The sequence below is a fragment of the Dendropsophus ebraccatus genome, chromosome 2 (genome assembly GCF_027789765.1).
Source record: "Dendropsophus ebraccatus isolate aDenEbr1 chromosome 2, aDenEbr1.pat, whole genome shotgun sequence".
Taxonomy (NCBI): domain Eukaryota; kingdom Metazoa; phylum Chordata; class Amphibia; order Anura; family Hylidae; genus Dendropsophus; species Dendropsophus ebraccatus.
In genome coordinates, this window is record NC_091455.1 from 102662750 (window position 1) to 102677914 (window position 15165).

Consider the following 15165-nt stretch of genomic DNA (forward strand, 5'->3'; position numbering starts at 1 on the left):
CGAAGGACACGAAACGAGCGTCGGGGTGGTGGTGTTCTGGAGAGGGAGTTGATTCTGTGATTTACCGGTAATATGGGCAGTTCATATATGGGGTGGGAAGGGTCTTTACAGTAGATATAGGGTCTGGTTTCCCATGAGACAGTTTTGCACTTAGCACTTTATACCCGGTCCCAGTGTTCTTTATCATGAATTGCTGTTATACAAATATGTAATATGTATTATCTCTCCAGGATTGCCATCCTGTTTTTATAGTGTTGATTCATTTTTTCTTTTGCCTATTTTGTATTTTAATATTATCTAAATAAAATTATTGCTACATTACTCAATTTGGTTTTTCTTCGGTGATATATGCCATAGCATAGCATAAATCAGTGTTATCAGCCTGAGAGCAGACTCTATACATGGATCGCCAAACCGACAGGACGGAGGTAGGGAGCTTACTGCCGCCTGTCGGCATATGCGCTCGGGACCCGATCCAGGTCCTGATCACTCAGTGACAGATGCTTGATCTGTCACTGAGTACCTTAAACGCTGTTATCGCTGTAGATCACGGCATTTAAGGGGTTAATGAGACGCAGCTGCGGGATCGCAGCTGCCTCTCATCACCTCCAGCTCCGGACACTGATGTGCGTGGGATCGCTCTCACTGCAGCGCTCCCGCTCACATCAGTAACCCTGTCAGTACAGGAATGTGTATATACATTCCTACTGCACGGGGCATGTGCAGTAGGAACATATATATATACATGTTACTGACGGGAAGGGGTGTAAGAAACTCTGCAATAAGTTTTATTAAGGAAAAGAGTTTACTTCCGTACTCAAAAAGCTGTTTTGCAGCGTCTCCCCCTCCCCCAGGAGGATGAGTGATCAGGGAGAGGAGAAAAGGCAGAACTGCAAAGCACAACACCTTGTAATCTTATCTCACAAATTGAGTGCAGCATTTTATGTGCCCAGACAGTCTTCAAACTGCAGGGCTGCCTGTCTCCTCCTCCTGCTCACTCATCCCCTCTTCCATAAGTTATAATGGACTCAGAAAGCCATCTTCACTTTGATTCTCTGCAATGTAGATGATGTTGCTTGATAATGAACAGATGAGAAGTGAGGGGAGGCTGCAAACCAGCTTTTTGAGTACAGAAATAGGGTTTTTGTCTAATAAAACCTATTACCTGTTTCTTATAATTTGTACTATTGATTTCTGCAAAAATAACAGTTACACTTTAGGTCTTTGCACTATAAGCCAAAATGGTGTGAAACTGAAGGCTGATGTAGTGCCTTCTTCAGTGGTGGTCCTAATCCTGAGAATCCCAAAGTAGCATCTTCTGAGATATATATGAAATGCACATTTTCCTCTTTGAAAGCTTTGGAGCCATTCCATAAGTAAACAGCTTTGGACTTATATTGAAGCAGAAAAGCCCAGTCCATTATTCCCTACAATTCAGGCCAGCAATACACAAGTATATTTGGTTCAGGTTACCTGCCAGCATTTTAATTTCCATTACTGTTTATAATGAACTGGAAATTGTTCAGTTGAGGTTAGAAGTACAAACATTATAAAGAATGGGAAATGGAGATATTTAGAAAAACATTTGTTTGGCTTCAAAATATGAATATAATAGCCATGTGTCATTACCATAAGTATTATAATCATGGAAGTTCCTCAAATATGAGACCTAAAGATTCTTTTACATCATACAACTGCCTGACACTTAAGGCTCTATCACACAAAACAATTATCAACCGTATTAGGCCCATATCGGCCGTTGCGGCCGATAATCGTCCTGTTTAATAGAAGAGAACGATCAGCTAACATGAATGACGGCTGATCATTGCAGGAGTTTGTCTTTCAACATGTTGAAAGACAACTGACTAATATAGCAGTGATATGCTGCTGTCGCTCCATGGAATAGAAGCAGTGGCAGCAGACCGCCGCTATGCTCTATCGGCTATCCCCCGAGCAGCTCCTCGTGGCCCTTCTTGCACTCACCCGCTAGCTGCTGATGCGTGTGATAGCGTTGGTAGCGAGTGGAGAGCGAGGAGCAAGCTAGTGCTGACAGTGCTCGTTTGCTCATCTGCATCGCCCTGTGTAATGGGGGCTTTACGTGGCCCAATTTCTGAAGGCCACACAAACAATCACTTGATCATTGGCATGGCTGTTTACTTCCTTTATTGTTGCCAGCAAACCCTCTGCTTACACAGGGAAGCATGCTGCCAACAAACAATGATTTTTAGGCCCATCAAATGACAAACAATTATTTGATCTTTAGTCACATGACCATTGAGCCTTTTAACATTTTACATGGAGCAACATCTAGGACATTTGGCTGAAAATGACCCTTTGGCCTTTAAGCACTCCTCAGGTTAAAAATAAATAAATATCACAGGCCATTCTAGTAAATGAAAGCTGAGCTGTGATTGGTTGCTATTTCTTTGAGAAATGTATATGATTTCAGATTGGGAAATGTGGGCCACTCTCCACATTACCAAACCCAACATACAGCTAAGATTATCAGTGACCTTGTAAAAGTCAAGTCAGTTAATTATGTATGGTACTTTGCTTTTGGCATGAATGCATCCATTTGTACCTTTCTGCACCCTGTAGCCACATATTGAGCTCATTTTGTGACATTTTTTGATGGACCAACTAGAAACATTATGATCTAAAGCAATATGATATTTATATATAAAGGCAACATTGTTTCAGACAGCAGCATAATATCTTAAGTCTCACAAAGCCAATGTTTTACATTACAAATATCAGGTTGGTCCAGTCAAAAATGTCATCAAGTGCAGAGAAACATAGTTCCTCCAACGCAATGACTGCAAGGAATCTGCACTACATACCACTTGTTGCTTATGGCTGTGATTCATCCTGCTATTAGATCGCAAACTACTTATCCTATTGAAACAGACCACCCGGACAAGGAAAAACTGATAGCGTTCCAGGCTAAAAGGATGCATAAGCATGGTATCCAATGCAAATACACTTATTTAGTACAAATATATGTAAATCAGTAGAGTAGTAGGAGGGAGCAAAGATTTGGGCATGTAGTACAGTTGTGAATGTTATGAAATGTTTAAACTATGTAACAACCAGTAAGGCTAGGTTCACACTGCGTTTTCAGCATCCGTTTAACGCATCCGTTTTTTGCAAAAAACGCATGAAAAACGGATTGCAAAAAACGGATTCATTTGTGTGCATCCGTTTTTCCATTGACTTCCATTATAAAAAAAGGATCCGTTTTTTTTGGCGTACCAAAACGGACCAAAAAACATTGCTGACCCTATTTTTCTGGACGTTAAAAAAAACGGATCCGTTAAACGGATGCTGAAAACGCAGTGTGAACCTAGCCAAACCAAGGCATTTAAATTACATTCTAAGCATACAGCTGTGTAACAGCAACATGAAAGGACATCGGAGCATCTTAAATCTTTGGAAATAGTTGGTAAGACTCAGAGATTTTTGAACAAGGCAGTTTTAGCATATAAAGAATAAGTGGTGAAGTTAGCCCGGGTCATGCCAAGACCTGCCCTTAGTTGAAATGGCAATGTTCCAGCTGGTTAATGCCCAAGTCATCACATGGAAGGTCACAACACCAGAACTGCTCAAATGTCTCACAGCAGACGCCACACAGCAGTGTTCCTGAATAACAAAATACAATACTTGTTGGTTCAACAGTTCACTTTGTTATTTTTCTCCTAATTCATTATTTTTATTACTTTAGGCTATACTACTCTCCAGACCTCTATTACTTGTAAGAAAAGCTAGCCAGGATTTCAGGTTAAACTTTCATTTTGCTGAAGCTTTTCTGCCAAATCTTCTTTTAGTCATTCTTTTAGCAACAGAACATGATGATAAGATGACAGCATAAGTGTGTTGCCGTAAATAGCATCTAATAGAATGTCATTGTACATCTAAGCAGGTAAATTTACATTAATACATAGGTATATTTATACACACACAATGCATCTGGAAAGTTTTCAGTCTTTTTTTTTTTTTTTTTACGTTATTTTATTATGTTGCCACCTTGTGCTAATATAAAACAATCAAATTTTTCCCATCACTCTGCAATCATATATTAGAAATCTTTGCTGGTTTATTGAAAAGGAAAAACTACAATATTGTGTTAACATAAGTATTCAGACCCTTTACTTAGAACGTAGTTGAAGCTACTTTGACAGCGATTACATCTTCGTCTTCTTGGGTATGATGCCACAAGGTTTGCAAGCCTAGATTTGGGGGTTTATTGCCATGACCCTCTGCAGAAGTTCTTAAAGTGTCACTGTCATTATAACTTTCAAAATCTAAATCATCAGTAGATGTGATACAAAACAAGTTTGCCATATACATTCATTATTTTTTGTTGTTATCACGCTGTAAAACAAAGCTATACTTACCAGAAATCCAGGTCCAATCTCCAGAAGGCAGATTTCCTAAAATGTGTTGGTTAAAAAAAACAGACTAAACACAGCAATTCCAGCCAGTACAGAAAGTCACGTCTCAATGTGTCCATCAATCACATGACTGCCTTCTCTGTGAGCGCTCAGGTGACCTGGGATAAACAGGACTTCCTGTTTTCTCCTGTTTCCTGTTTTTTGAGAACAGTCAGAAAGCAGGAAGTGCCATGTTTTCCATAATAACTAAAATAAAAATAATAATGAATGTAAATTGCAAACTTGCTTGATATCACATCTACTGTTGATTTAGATTTTGAAAGTTAAAATGACAGTGACACTAAGCTCTGGGTGGATAGGGACCATTTCGTGCACAATTATTTTTTGTTGTCCCCAGAGATGTTTGATTGGATTAAAGCCAGGGCTCTGACTGGGCCACTCAAAGACATTCACAGAGTTGTCCCTGTGTTGTCTTGGACATGCGCATAGGGTCATTGTTATGTTGGAAGGTTAAAGGGGTTATCCACCTAAGAGCTGAAAAAAATCCCCCTGAGTATTTTGAGCCCCCTCCTGTCTTTCTAGCTGCTGCTATTCCTGAGTTACAATTTTTTCTTAAAGCAGGTCTATATCCAAAATGGCGTCAGCTGGAAAACTACATTTCCCATCATGCAGTGTTTCTCCTTGATTGGTCTGTTTGTACCTGATCCTTAGCTTTTGTCAGTATCGTGCAGTAACCTGGTGTGAAGTGGGCCTGGTTTTTGCATTTCTGTGACACACCCGATTGCTTCTCTGCATCCGGCAATGCAGGAGTTAACCAGAGCTCTGTAAAGACCTGATTACTGCAGCTGAGCGGGCTTCTTGACCGACTTGTTCCTCTGCCTGTCTGGAGCCTGGGAGATCAGAGCGCCGGTCCAATGAGGATCCGGACGGAGCTTGGTCAGCATAAAACTAAACTGAAGGAGTCTCTCAGAGCTGGCTATTAGGTTAATACCCTGGTCCCAGCTCCCCCCTGTCTATTCCTGCGTTTCCCGTCCTAACTCCCTTTGCTTGCTTGTTTTTTTGTTACCTGACCTCTGGCTTTGACTTTAGACTATCTGACTTGTTTTTGTACTGTGCTGCCTGTCTGATTTTGACCCTTGCTAATTTACTATCCAATATTGTGTTTGTCTGTCTCGTTCTGTGTGCACGTACCCAGTGTGGGACACGTCATCGAGGTTGTCCACAACTGCCTAGGGCCGTGTAAGGCAAGTAGGTAGGAACAGTTGGTGGGTTCAGTTTAAGGGCTCACTGTCGTGCCGTGTCCCTACCTGCCCCGTCCTGACAGCTTTCTTTCCTGCTCACTGCTGTCATTAATACATTGCACAGTAAACACAGGAACAATGATTTTGCTTCACATCACTCCGGTATGTATTCCATACTAGCTGACGATGTAGCACAGCTGATTAGCACATGATCATATGATGTAGCAGAACTGATTAGCAAATGATCATATGATGTAGCAGAGCTGATGCACACATTGGGGGATTGTCAAGGGGTGCAGTGGGAGGGAGCTGGAGCAGGCACTGTTTATGGGTTGAAGGGTTAGGTGGCACGGTGGTTTCAAGGGTCAGAACCAGGAGTCAGCACAGCAGCAGGAGACCGCCAGGTGGACTACGCTTGATATTTCCGCCCCAATTCCGTAGTGTGCACATACCCTAATTACTACTTTGTATTGGTCTATCATCTAGAATAAAACTTATTCTACATTTATTTTGTGAGTGTATCATGAACAAATGTGGAAAAGTATTAATACTTTGTCAAGACACTGTATGTGCTGTGACACTGCCCAAAAAGGTCCTTATTAAAGGAATAATGTAAAACATACAGTCTGTCTAGTGCATGCATTTTATCTCCGCCACCGAATTTCAACAAACCTGCTTATTATTAGTATGGAATATGTCACTGGTCCACAGTTGCCTCAGACACAGTACAGGCTTTTGTATTTTTCTGTAATGAAATGAATCAATTAGTTTTATAGCATATTTGTGGGGAAGTATATATATATATATATATATATATATATATATATATATATATATATGTATAGATATATATATATATATATATATATACATATATATATATATATATATATATATATATATATATATATAGTAGTGCCTTGGATTACACGCATAATTCGTTCTGGGACCGTGCTTGTAATCCAAATCCACTCCTAAACCAATGCAAATTTCCCATAAGAAATAATTGAAATGCAGACAATTGGTTCCACACCCCAAAAAAAATGATTTTATATTCTGAATAAAATTGTGAACAAATAAAACAAACATTTAGAAACAGCTGAATATGTGATTATAAGTTACTGTACAATATAGCAATCGGCATGTGGAGTTTAATATATAGTAAGCTCATAAACCTGAAAACGCATCCCCATAATGCAGTAGCATAGCACAACAGGCTAATATAGAGAAGCAGGGCTGCTGTCAAAGGTCTGTGTGGTCACATGACAGCAATGGAGAAGGGGTGTGTGTTTAGGATGGATCAATCAGGGCTGATAGAAACTGCAGGGAGCAGAAAGGAATGAGCAAGACATATGTGGGCATATAAATGCAGCATTCTCTGTCCATGGAGAGAGGCGTTACAGCTATGAAGAGATTACCCCCACAGTCCTGTCCCCTGATGTAAGCCCCAGTTTGAACTGGATCTACCATGATTTGAAAGGTGAGGAAGACCTCCAGGGCTCAGAGTACAGGGCTGTAGACCCCACCCCCTATGCAGACCATGCCCGTCCTCCACTCCCCCTCCCACCCAGTACAGGGAGCTCTTAAACCAAAGCAATTCTTTTATTCCAAGTTACAATTTTGAAAAACTGTGAGCTCTTCTTCCAAAACGCTTTTAAACCAAGTTACTTTTAAACCAAGGTACCACTGTATATATATATATATATATATATATATATATATATATATATATATATATAAATAAAAGAAAATAGGACTTCAGACATACCATAAGAAAGCAAGGTTGTCAGAAAACTGAGAGGCAGGAGACAGTACAAGACAGTGGGCCCTGAAGCTAGACAAACCCAATGTCCCTGCCACTTGCCACAGACGATCCTAAATAGCCGCGGACAACCACAGTCAGTCCCTACTCTGTATATGTGCAACACAAATGCAGACAAACAAACACAATAAAGAGAAGTAAACAAGCCAAGTCAGCAACAACGGGCTGCGAGGTACAAAATCATAAAGAGATAGTCGGCGGTCAGGCAGGTCAGGTAACAGGCAGAACAACAGCAAGGGAGGCTAGGGCAGGGAATGCTGGGAAAGGGACAAGGGGAGCTGGGACTAGTATACACTATTAGGCTGGGTTCACACTATGTATATTTGAGGCTGTATTTGTGAGGCTGTATAGCAACCAAAACCAGGAGTGGATTGAAAACACAGAAAGGCTCTGTTCACATAATGTTGTAATTGAGTGGATGGCCATCATTTAATGGCAAATATTTGCTGTTATTTTAAAACAACGGCTGTGGTATTGAAATAATGGCCGTTATTTACTGTTATATGGCGGCCATCCACTCAATTTCAACATTGTGTGAACAGATCCTTTCTGTGTTTTCAATCCACTCCTGGTTTTGGTTGCTATGAGGACCTGACATGAGGACCAAATACAGCCTCAAATATACATAGTGTGAACCCAGCCTTAGCCAGCAAGGACTAATTGGCTCTGCTGACTATTTATGATGATCAAGAGCCCAGTCCAGATCCCTATTGGACTGGCGCTGTGATCCTCAAGGTTCCGGACAGGCAGAGGCATCTGTCAGTCAAAAACTACTGCTCAGCTGCAGCGATCAAGGCTAGCAGTGAACAGTGTAACTCCTGCATTACCAGGAGGCTGAAAGTAAAGCGGGTGTGTCAGACAAAAGGTAAAAAAAGGCCCAGTTCACACCAGGCTCAGTGCACATTCCTGACGGTATTCTAAACACACTGAAATTGGATGTGTTGGTAACCCTCTGTCTTACAGCATTACATCAAGGGTTAATATAGTTATACCCGTAGAAAATGATGAGAAATTTTTTATTTGCATTAAAATCTGAAAACAATTTTTTTAACGTCTATCCAGTGAAACAGTTGCAAGAAATTAAATACCAGTAGCAGAAGCTACAGCAATTTATCCAGAGGCTCCTACTGACTTTTAATTACAGTTGTACCTTGGTTTAAGAGTAACTTCAACTGTGAATGTTTTGTAAGAAGAGCTCACTGTTTTTTAAAATTGTAACTTGGTTTAAAAGCATTGCTTTGGTTCAAGAGCATTGCTTTGGTTTAAGAGCTCCCTGTACTGGGTGGGAGGGGCAGTCAGGGAGGCGAATGGTCTGCATAGCATGGTCTACAGCAAAGTACTCTGACCCAGGAAGTCTCCCTCAGGCTGGGGCTTGCATCAGGGGACAGGACTGTGGAGGTAATCTTGCCATAGCTGTAACCCCTCTCTCCTTGTACAGAGAGCGCTGCTATACTGTGCTCAGCCTATACCCTGCTCATTCCTTCTTACAGTCTTTGTCATCCCTTGTGTTTCCCATCCTCTCCATTCCTGCTATAATGTGCCTGCACTTACACTCCGATATACACACTGTCGCTATAATGTGCCTGCGCTTATACTCAGCTATACACACTGCTATATAGAAAAGTATCTGTCACTGTCCTCCTGCATGGCTCTGTGATTCTCACTTCCTTATTGGTCCATGCTGAACACCACCCCCTTCCCCATGGCTGTCATGTGACCACACAGACCTCTGACAGCAGCCCTGCTTCTCTATTTTAGCCTGTTGTACTACACTACTGCATTATGGGGATCTGCAGTTCCATCCTGTATTTACAAACTGCTGCTGTGTTTTCAGGTTTATGAACTTACTAAACATTATACTCCACATGCCAATTGCTATACTGTACAGTAACTTATAATGTCACATATTCAGCTGTTTCTAAATGTTTGTTTCATTAGTTTTACCTGTTATTAAGAAAAAAAAAATCATTATTTATTCAGCCCATAAAAACTGATAGCCCATCCTGATGGGATTAGCCTTTAAAATTTAGTGCTGGGGGGTCCAACTTCTGGAACCCTGATGATCAGCTGTTTGAAGGAGCTAGGACTTTTTAGCTAATCCTTGCAATTGCCGTACTAACTGCAGCGGCACAAGGTACTGCAGCTTTGTTCCATTCAAGTGATTCAGCAATAGTACAACAATTGCAAGTGTGAGCCAATGTGAACAAGAAGAGTCTTAAATTGCACAAATGTTGTAGGCCCTTCAAACAGCTGATTAGCCAGACCAATTTCTTCTATTACTCCAGGGTCCACTATAGGCATTTCAGGTGGTAAACAGGATCATTATGAGTACTGACACCTTTCTATCATAGCCAGCATTACATTTTTCAGCAATTTGTTTACTAAGGCTACATTCACATGCTCTGTTAGTTTGTCCATTATTGCGGATCTCCAATTATAGACAAATTTAGGGCCCATTTTAGTTAGGCTGTTCACACTGTCCATAGTTATTACTGCCGCAAAAATTAGTCACAAGCCCTACTACAGACAGTAATAGCGGCATAATTTGTCCCACAGAAGTCAATGGGAGAGTCTGTAATTTTTGCTGATCTGTAATTTTTAAGAAGAAACGTCCATAATATATGCAAATCCATAGGAAATACAGATGAGTAATCATTTTAAACCATTCATCTTCTTTTTCATCGGTCCTGAAAAATTGCTGAACGTGTGAATGTAGCCTTGGGCTACATTCATACATTCCGTAGTTTTGTCCATAACTACAGATCAGCAATTATAGACATATTTAAGCCTCACTGATTTCAATTGGGCTGTTCACATTGTCTGTAGTTTTATGGGCTTGTAATTTACAAAAATTGCTGCTGCAAAAATTACTGACAAGCTCTACTACAGACTGTAATTGCGTCACAGATTGTCCCATAGAAGTCTATGGGAACGTCCATAATTTCTGCGTATCCATAATTTTTACAGAGGATACGTCCATAACGTCCACTAAACCATAAAAGATACAGATAAATAATCATTTTAAACCATTTTTACTTCAATGAACTACCACCTTCCCCTTTTTTTTTTACTGATTCACAAAAATACAGATTACGGATTTATTACAGATTCATTTTTAAAAAGATTGCAGACATCATATATGGTCCTGAAAAACTACTGAACATGTGAATGTAGCCTAACTCTTTGGTTGGATTGGAGCAGATGACTTGTATTTGCCCCCCATGCACATCAGTGAGTTTTTGCTCTCCATGAGCAGTTCATTGGTTCATCTTTTGTCCCTTCTTGGGTCATTTTTGGTAGGTACTAACCTCTTAAAACTGTGAATACCTCCCCTCCCATCTTCCCTATGGGCGAGCCTTACTAAAACCATACAAGACACACCTGTCAAGCCCTTTCCCATCCCCCTTCCTGCCTCCCTATCCTTCCCTATTACCCAATCCTCCCCTCCCCCTCCCCATATACCCAGTATCCACAGGTTAACTTACTCCTTTGCTATATATGCTGACGGAGGGACAGCTAACCACACTATGCGCACCACCATGCTCTTTGTTGCATGTCCCTATGTGTTACCTTTATATATGCTTATATGTTATACCTTTGTATACCGTGGATACTGTAAAAACTTAATAAACTTTGATTTGGAAAAAAAAACTGTGAACATCCCACAAAAACCCTGGAGTCCGGATGTCTTTTACTCAATGGGTCAAATATCAAAAGTTAAATTATGACTAAGGAACTCATAACTGATTGATTCTGCTGCCTAATACATTCCTGGTGAGAGGTGCCTGTGATATTACAAATGATAAATAAATCAGGCTAACCTCTCTAAGCTCCCCCAGCACCCTCCTGCTTACTTCTACGGGTTCCCTGATCAGTGACAGCCTGCTCAGCCAATCAGCCGAAGCTGTTTCGCCAGTGATTTACTGACCGGGCCATCACTAAGCAGGGAACCCAGAGAGGCAAGCAGGAGGGTGATGGGGGAGTGCAGACAGATAAGTGTGGTCTATCTATTATTTTTAATGTTATGGCAGCTAAATAGTTATGTTTTACACTACTATGGTACTATATTCTTGCAGCATAATGAAATTCTGCTACGAGAATACAGCGCTATAGACTTTATTAGTAATCAGCATTGCAGTCGATTTCACTGTGAAATTTGCAGTGTGAAATCCAGTGTAAACACGGTCTGAATGTACTCTAAAGGTGAAAAATAAGACATACCTTTGAAGCAACAAGTTGGTTGATTATATAGTGTTGTTTGGAGTCCGTCAACCATGGATGTTTTAGAGCTTCACTTGCACTCATTCTCCAGCTAGGAAGAAGATATATAATAATAATATTGATGAAGACATCTGATACATAAACATTACTTACTAATATATATATTGGTTATGTCAATATAGTGAAAAACACATGACTTTCACAATACTTTCTGTAAATACAGTTTATTAGGCCTTTCTTACCATTTTTCCTTTATCAGCAATTTAGTGATGAAATCTTTAGCAAATTCTGAGATATTCTGGAATTCTTCACATTCAAAGTCAAACTGAGCTACTATGATGTTATTTAGCGTTTCATTGTCATTTTCCCCTAAAAATGGCGAGAGTCCACTCAACCTAATGGTAAAACATAAAAAAAAGTGATATAATAACATCAATCAAATTGTAACAATTAAATACCATGTAGTGGTGCAAAACATATGTGTGGTTTGAATTAGATGGGTCTTTTTGAATACAATAGTCTGTAATTTTTGTTTTCAAACGCTGACAAAATAAGAGATATAATATGTAGAAGCCATAAAGTATGCATGAATAGCTAAATTAATTGATTTATATTTATTTGATTTACATTAATTCATATTATTCTTTCCTGGTCACCTTGGTTGACAATGTAGCAAAAAGTCCTGGCAGTGGATCTGGGATGTGTTGCTGCAGGGGCACGGGAACAGTATTCATTCTTTTCTTTCATTATTATGCCCCCTATCTGCACTGCAGTTTTTATTTTCCACAGACTTTTCCTTTAAGTCTGCCCAGTTGTGGATGTTGTTATTAAAATATGTAAATTTTTATATTTATACTCTAAAAGTGGTACAAAACTGAGAAATGGTTACTTTTAATTATTTAATTTATATTATAAAATATGATATCAGAAGTTTATATTGGTGAAGGTCTGGATGCTAGATAAATCAGTACACAACAAGGTAGTTAGGCAGTGTCTAGTGGATACCAATGGGCATGGTGCTCACACTGATCCCAACTTTTGAACTGTCACTATGACATGTCAGACATTTCTTACACGTATAGCTACCCTTTATTATGTTTCCAACATTATTTTATGGGAAAGACCAGTGAAAGTATTCTTTAACGGTGGGAAAGAAACAACAAAATGCATTATTGTTCAATTTCTTGGTAAAATGATGTCCTATGTCAATTAAATACATGAGGTCATCTTTCTATTGAGAACATATCCTTCAATATGTTTATCATTAGCCAATTTAAATTTAATAGCCTAAACTTGTCTGAACACCACAGGTCTCATATTCTTCTCATTCCAAATACGCTGCATGCAATGTGATTGCAGTCTTTCCATTTAATGGATGATAATGAAATTTGCTGTTGGCTCACTTTAGTCTGGTATATAAAAAGATAACAATATTTATCTTTAGCTGCCCTCGCTGTTCCAAATGCACCACCCATGTTTTTCCTCACAGACCGGTACAAATTCTAGTTCAGCAAAAGAGCCTGCATAGGCTAGAAACCAAATGTAAATGAAAGAAAAAAAAAAGAGATAAAGCATATTTCACACAAAACAGACTGAAGTTTTTAGCCAACTCACAGCATGTAGGCAATGACTCCTACACTCCACATGTCTGTGGGAAAAGAGACAAAGTCGTAGTTCACAACTTCAGGGGCAAGGAACTCCGGAGTACCAAAATGCACTTTCAATTTTTCCCTTGGCTTATACCTAGACCATGAACAAAAGAAAGATAAAACATAAATTCAGAGGAATGACATAGCATAAACTCTCCTAACAGAGTATCAGGTTTGGCTACATAATAATTCCATTCCACAAAACCTACTCTGCAGGAAGAAGAAGGTCTGACACATAACATAAACAGGGCTCATACAGTCAGTGACTAATAACAGGCATGGAATAAACTGGCAGGCAACATTACAGGAGAACTGCTGAGGGGGCTAGTCCACATAAATCACATCTAAGCAGATCCTGTAAGCAATATGACAGCCTATGTCCTCCAATCTAAATGTTTTTGATATGTGGCTAAATAATTACAGCTTCATAGAGGAAAGTAAATCTGCAAATAAATTGTATGTGTGAAAAAAATGGTAGGTTGTAATCAATAGGTTTTCTTTCAGTAAAATAATATTCATATTAAAACTCTACTGGGGGTAGAGTGATAGTTTAGCATTTTCAGTCTGTTTCACGTTGAGAGCCTGCTGTATAATCCTAATGTGGTGAGCCCCCGGATGATGTTATAGCAGTGGGATGGCCGGTCACTTGCTAGGTGAAGTGTGACGACACTACTGTGGTGGATGGCCAAGATACAGCCGGACCTTAGAGTTTTTTCATGCGACGCCAGTGCCTGGTTGGCACACAGGTGTGATGGCGCGCCTGCTTTTAAGATGTAAGGCCAGTTGTACCCTTCTCCCCTGTGGTCGGTGTCCTGTCGGGTTGCTGCAGGGTCCCTTGTAATTATGTCATGGATGGCCAGAGTGGTGTAGTAACCCTCCTGAATAGTGTTAGGAGCCGCCACCCACAGAAAGGGGAAATGTCCCAAGGTTACGGTGTAGTGCTGTGCAGGTGGTAGCCAGTAATCACAGACCCAGTAATAACAATGACTTGCTTTACTCTTTGTAAATGTGTAGCAGGTAATACAACAAATCTTAAGGTACACTTGATACAGTTCCAATAAATAAACATACAAGGAACCACCAGATCTGTGGGATAAGTGCAGAGTAGAATATAGTAGAGTTGATAAAGTTGTACTAAGGCAGTATAGAGGAGAGTGCCGTGAGAGTCTCAACCCAATTAGTAATGTGTTCTGCTGGGAGGTTGGAGTGCTTAGAAAAACACTCGTAGAAGAAGAAGAAACAACCTGTGCCTGCGTTTTGACCTTTCCTTTAGTCTTCCCACCGCCTTCTGCCCACTAGCTTTGGCTGAACCGTACTGATGGGTGACACAGGCCCAGACCCTGTTACCTGGGATGAGCGGAATAGTTAGAGTTCCTAAGTACACCTGCGCTGCGAGATGGAGTCCATCGACTTTCTAGTAACTTTGCTCCACCCGGATCAATTCCTAGCTCTTTGGCTTTTCTGCGGAGATTGTCCTGCACTGTACTGACTCCTTTTCCTCGGAGTGGGTTGAGGTTATCTGTAGGCTACTCCTCTCCTGAAGGGCTTAGCAGCGCATCATACAGCGTATTTGGTGCTTCAAGAAAAAGGGTTGTGTGAGCTGTCTGTTCTGCATCCTACCCATGCGGGGCACTGACTAAGAAAAGACTTGTAGAGGGGACCTGGCGGAGGGCCAGGGCCCAGGTAGAACCATTGAGCTATCTGAGCTGCGTCCGTTCTCCTCCAAAGCTCAGCTAAGACTCCCCTTCACCCAAGGGACTAACTTCCTAACCAGCGAGTGTGCTGTGTTGTGGTTGGGTGGAAAGAGTGCAATAGGGAAACGGGATAGAAAAGAGAGAATA

At 40.4% G+C, this 15165-nt stretch overlaps 1 protein-coding gene across 4 annotated transcripts in view; it reads right to left on the minus strand.

The window, feature by feature from the left end:
* Positions 1 to 278: 278 nt before the first annotated feature.
* Positions 279 to 15165, minus strand: part of MYLK4 (myosin light chain kinase family member 4) — a 145229-nt gene continuing 130342 nt past the window's right edge. For 3 of the 4 annotated variants that reach the window (XM_069958096.1, XM_069958097.1, XM_069958098.1), the window contains 5 exons: positions 13290 to 13418; positions 11918 to 12070; positions 11676 to 11766; positions 6305 to 6377; positions 280 to 3639 (listed from right to left, as the gene is read on the minus strand). In XM_069958096.1, the coding sequence (XP_069814197.1) occupies positions 6330 to 6377; positions 11676 to 11766; positions 11918 to 12070; positions 13290 to 13418 (421 nt within the window). In that variant the 3' untranslated portion in view covers positions 280 to 3639; positions 6305 to 6329. Of the gene's footprint in view, positions 3640 to 6304; positions 6378 to 11675; positions 11767 to 11917; positions 12071 to 13289; positions 13419 to 15165 lie in introns of all 4 variants that reach the window. The other variant, XM_069958095.1, reaches the window with a different exon arrangement.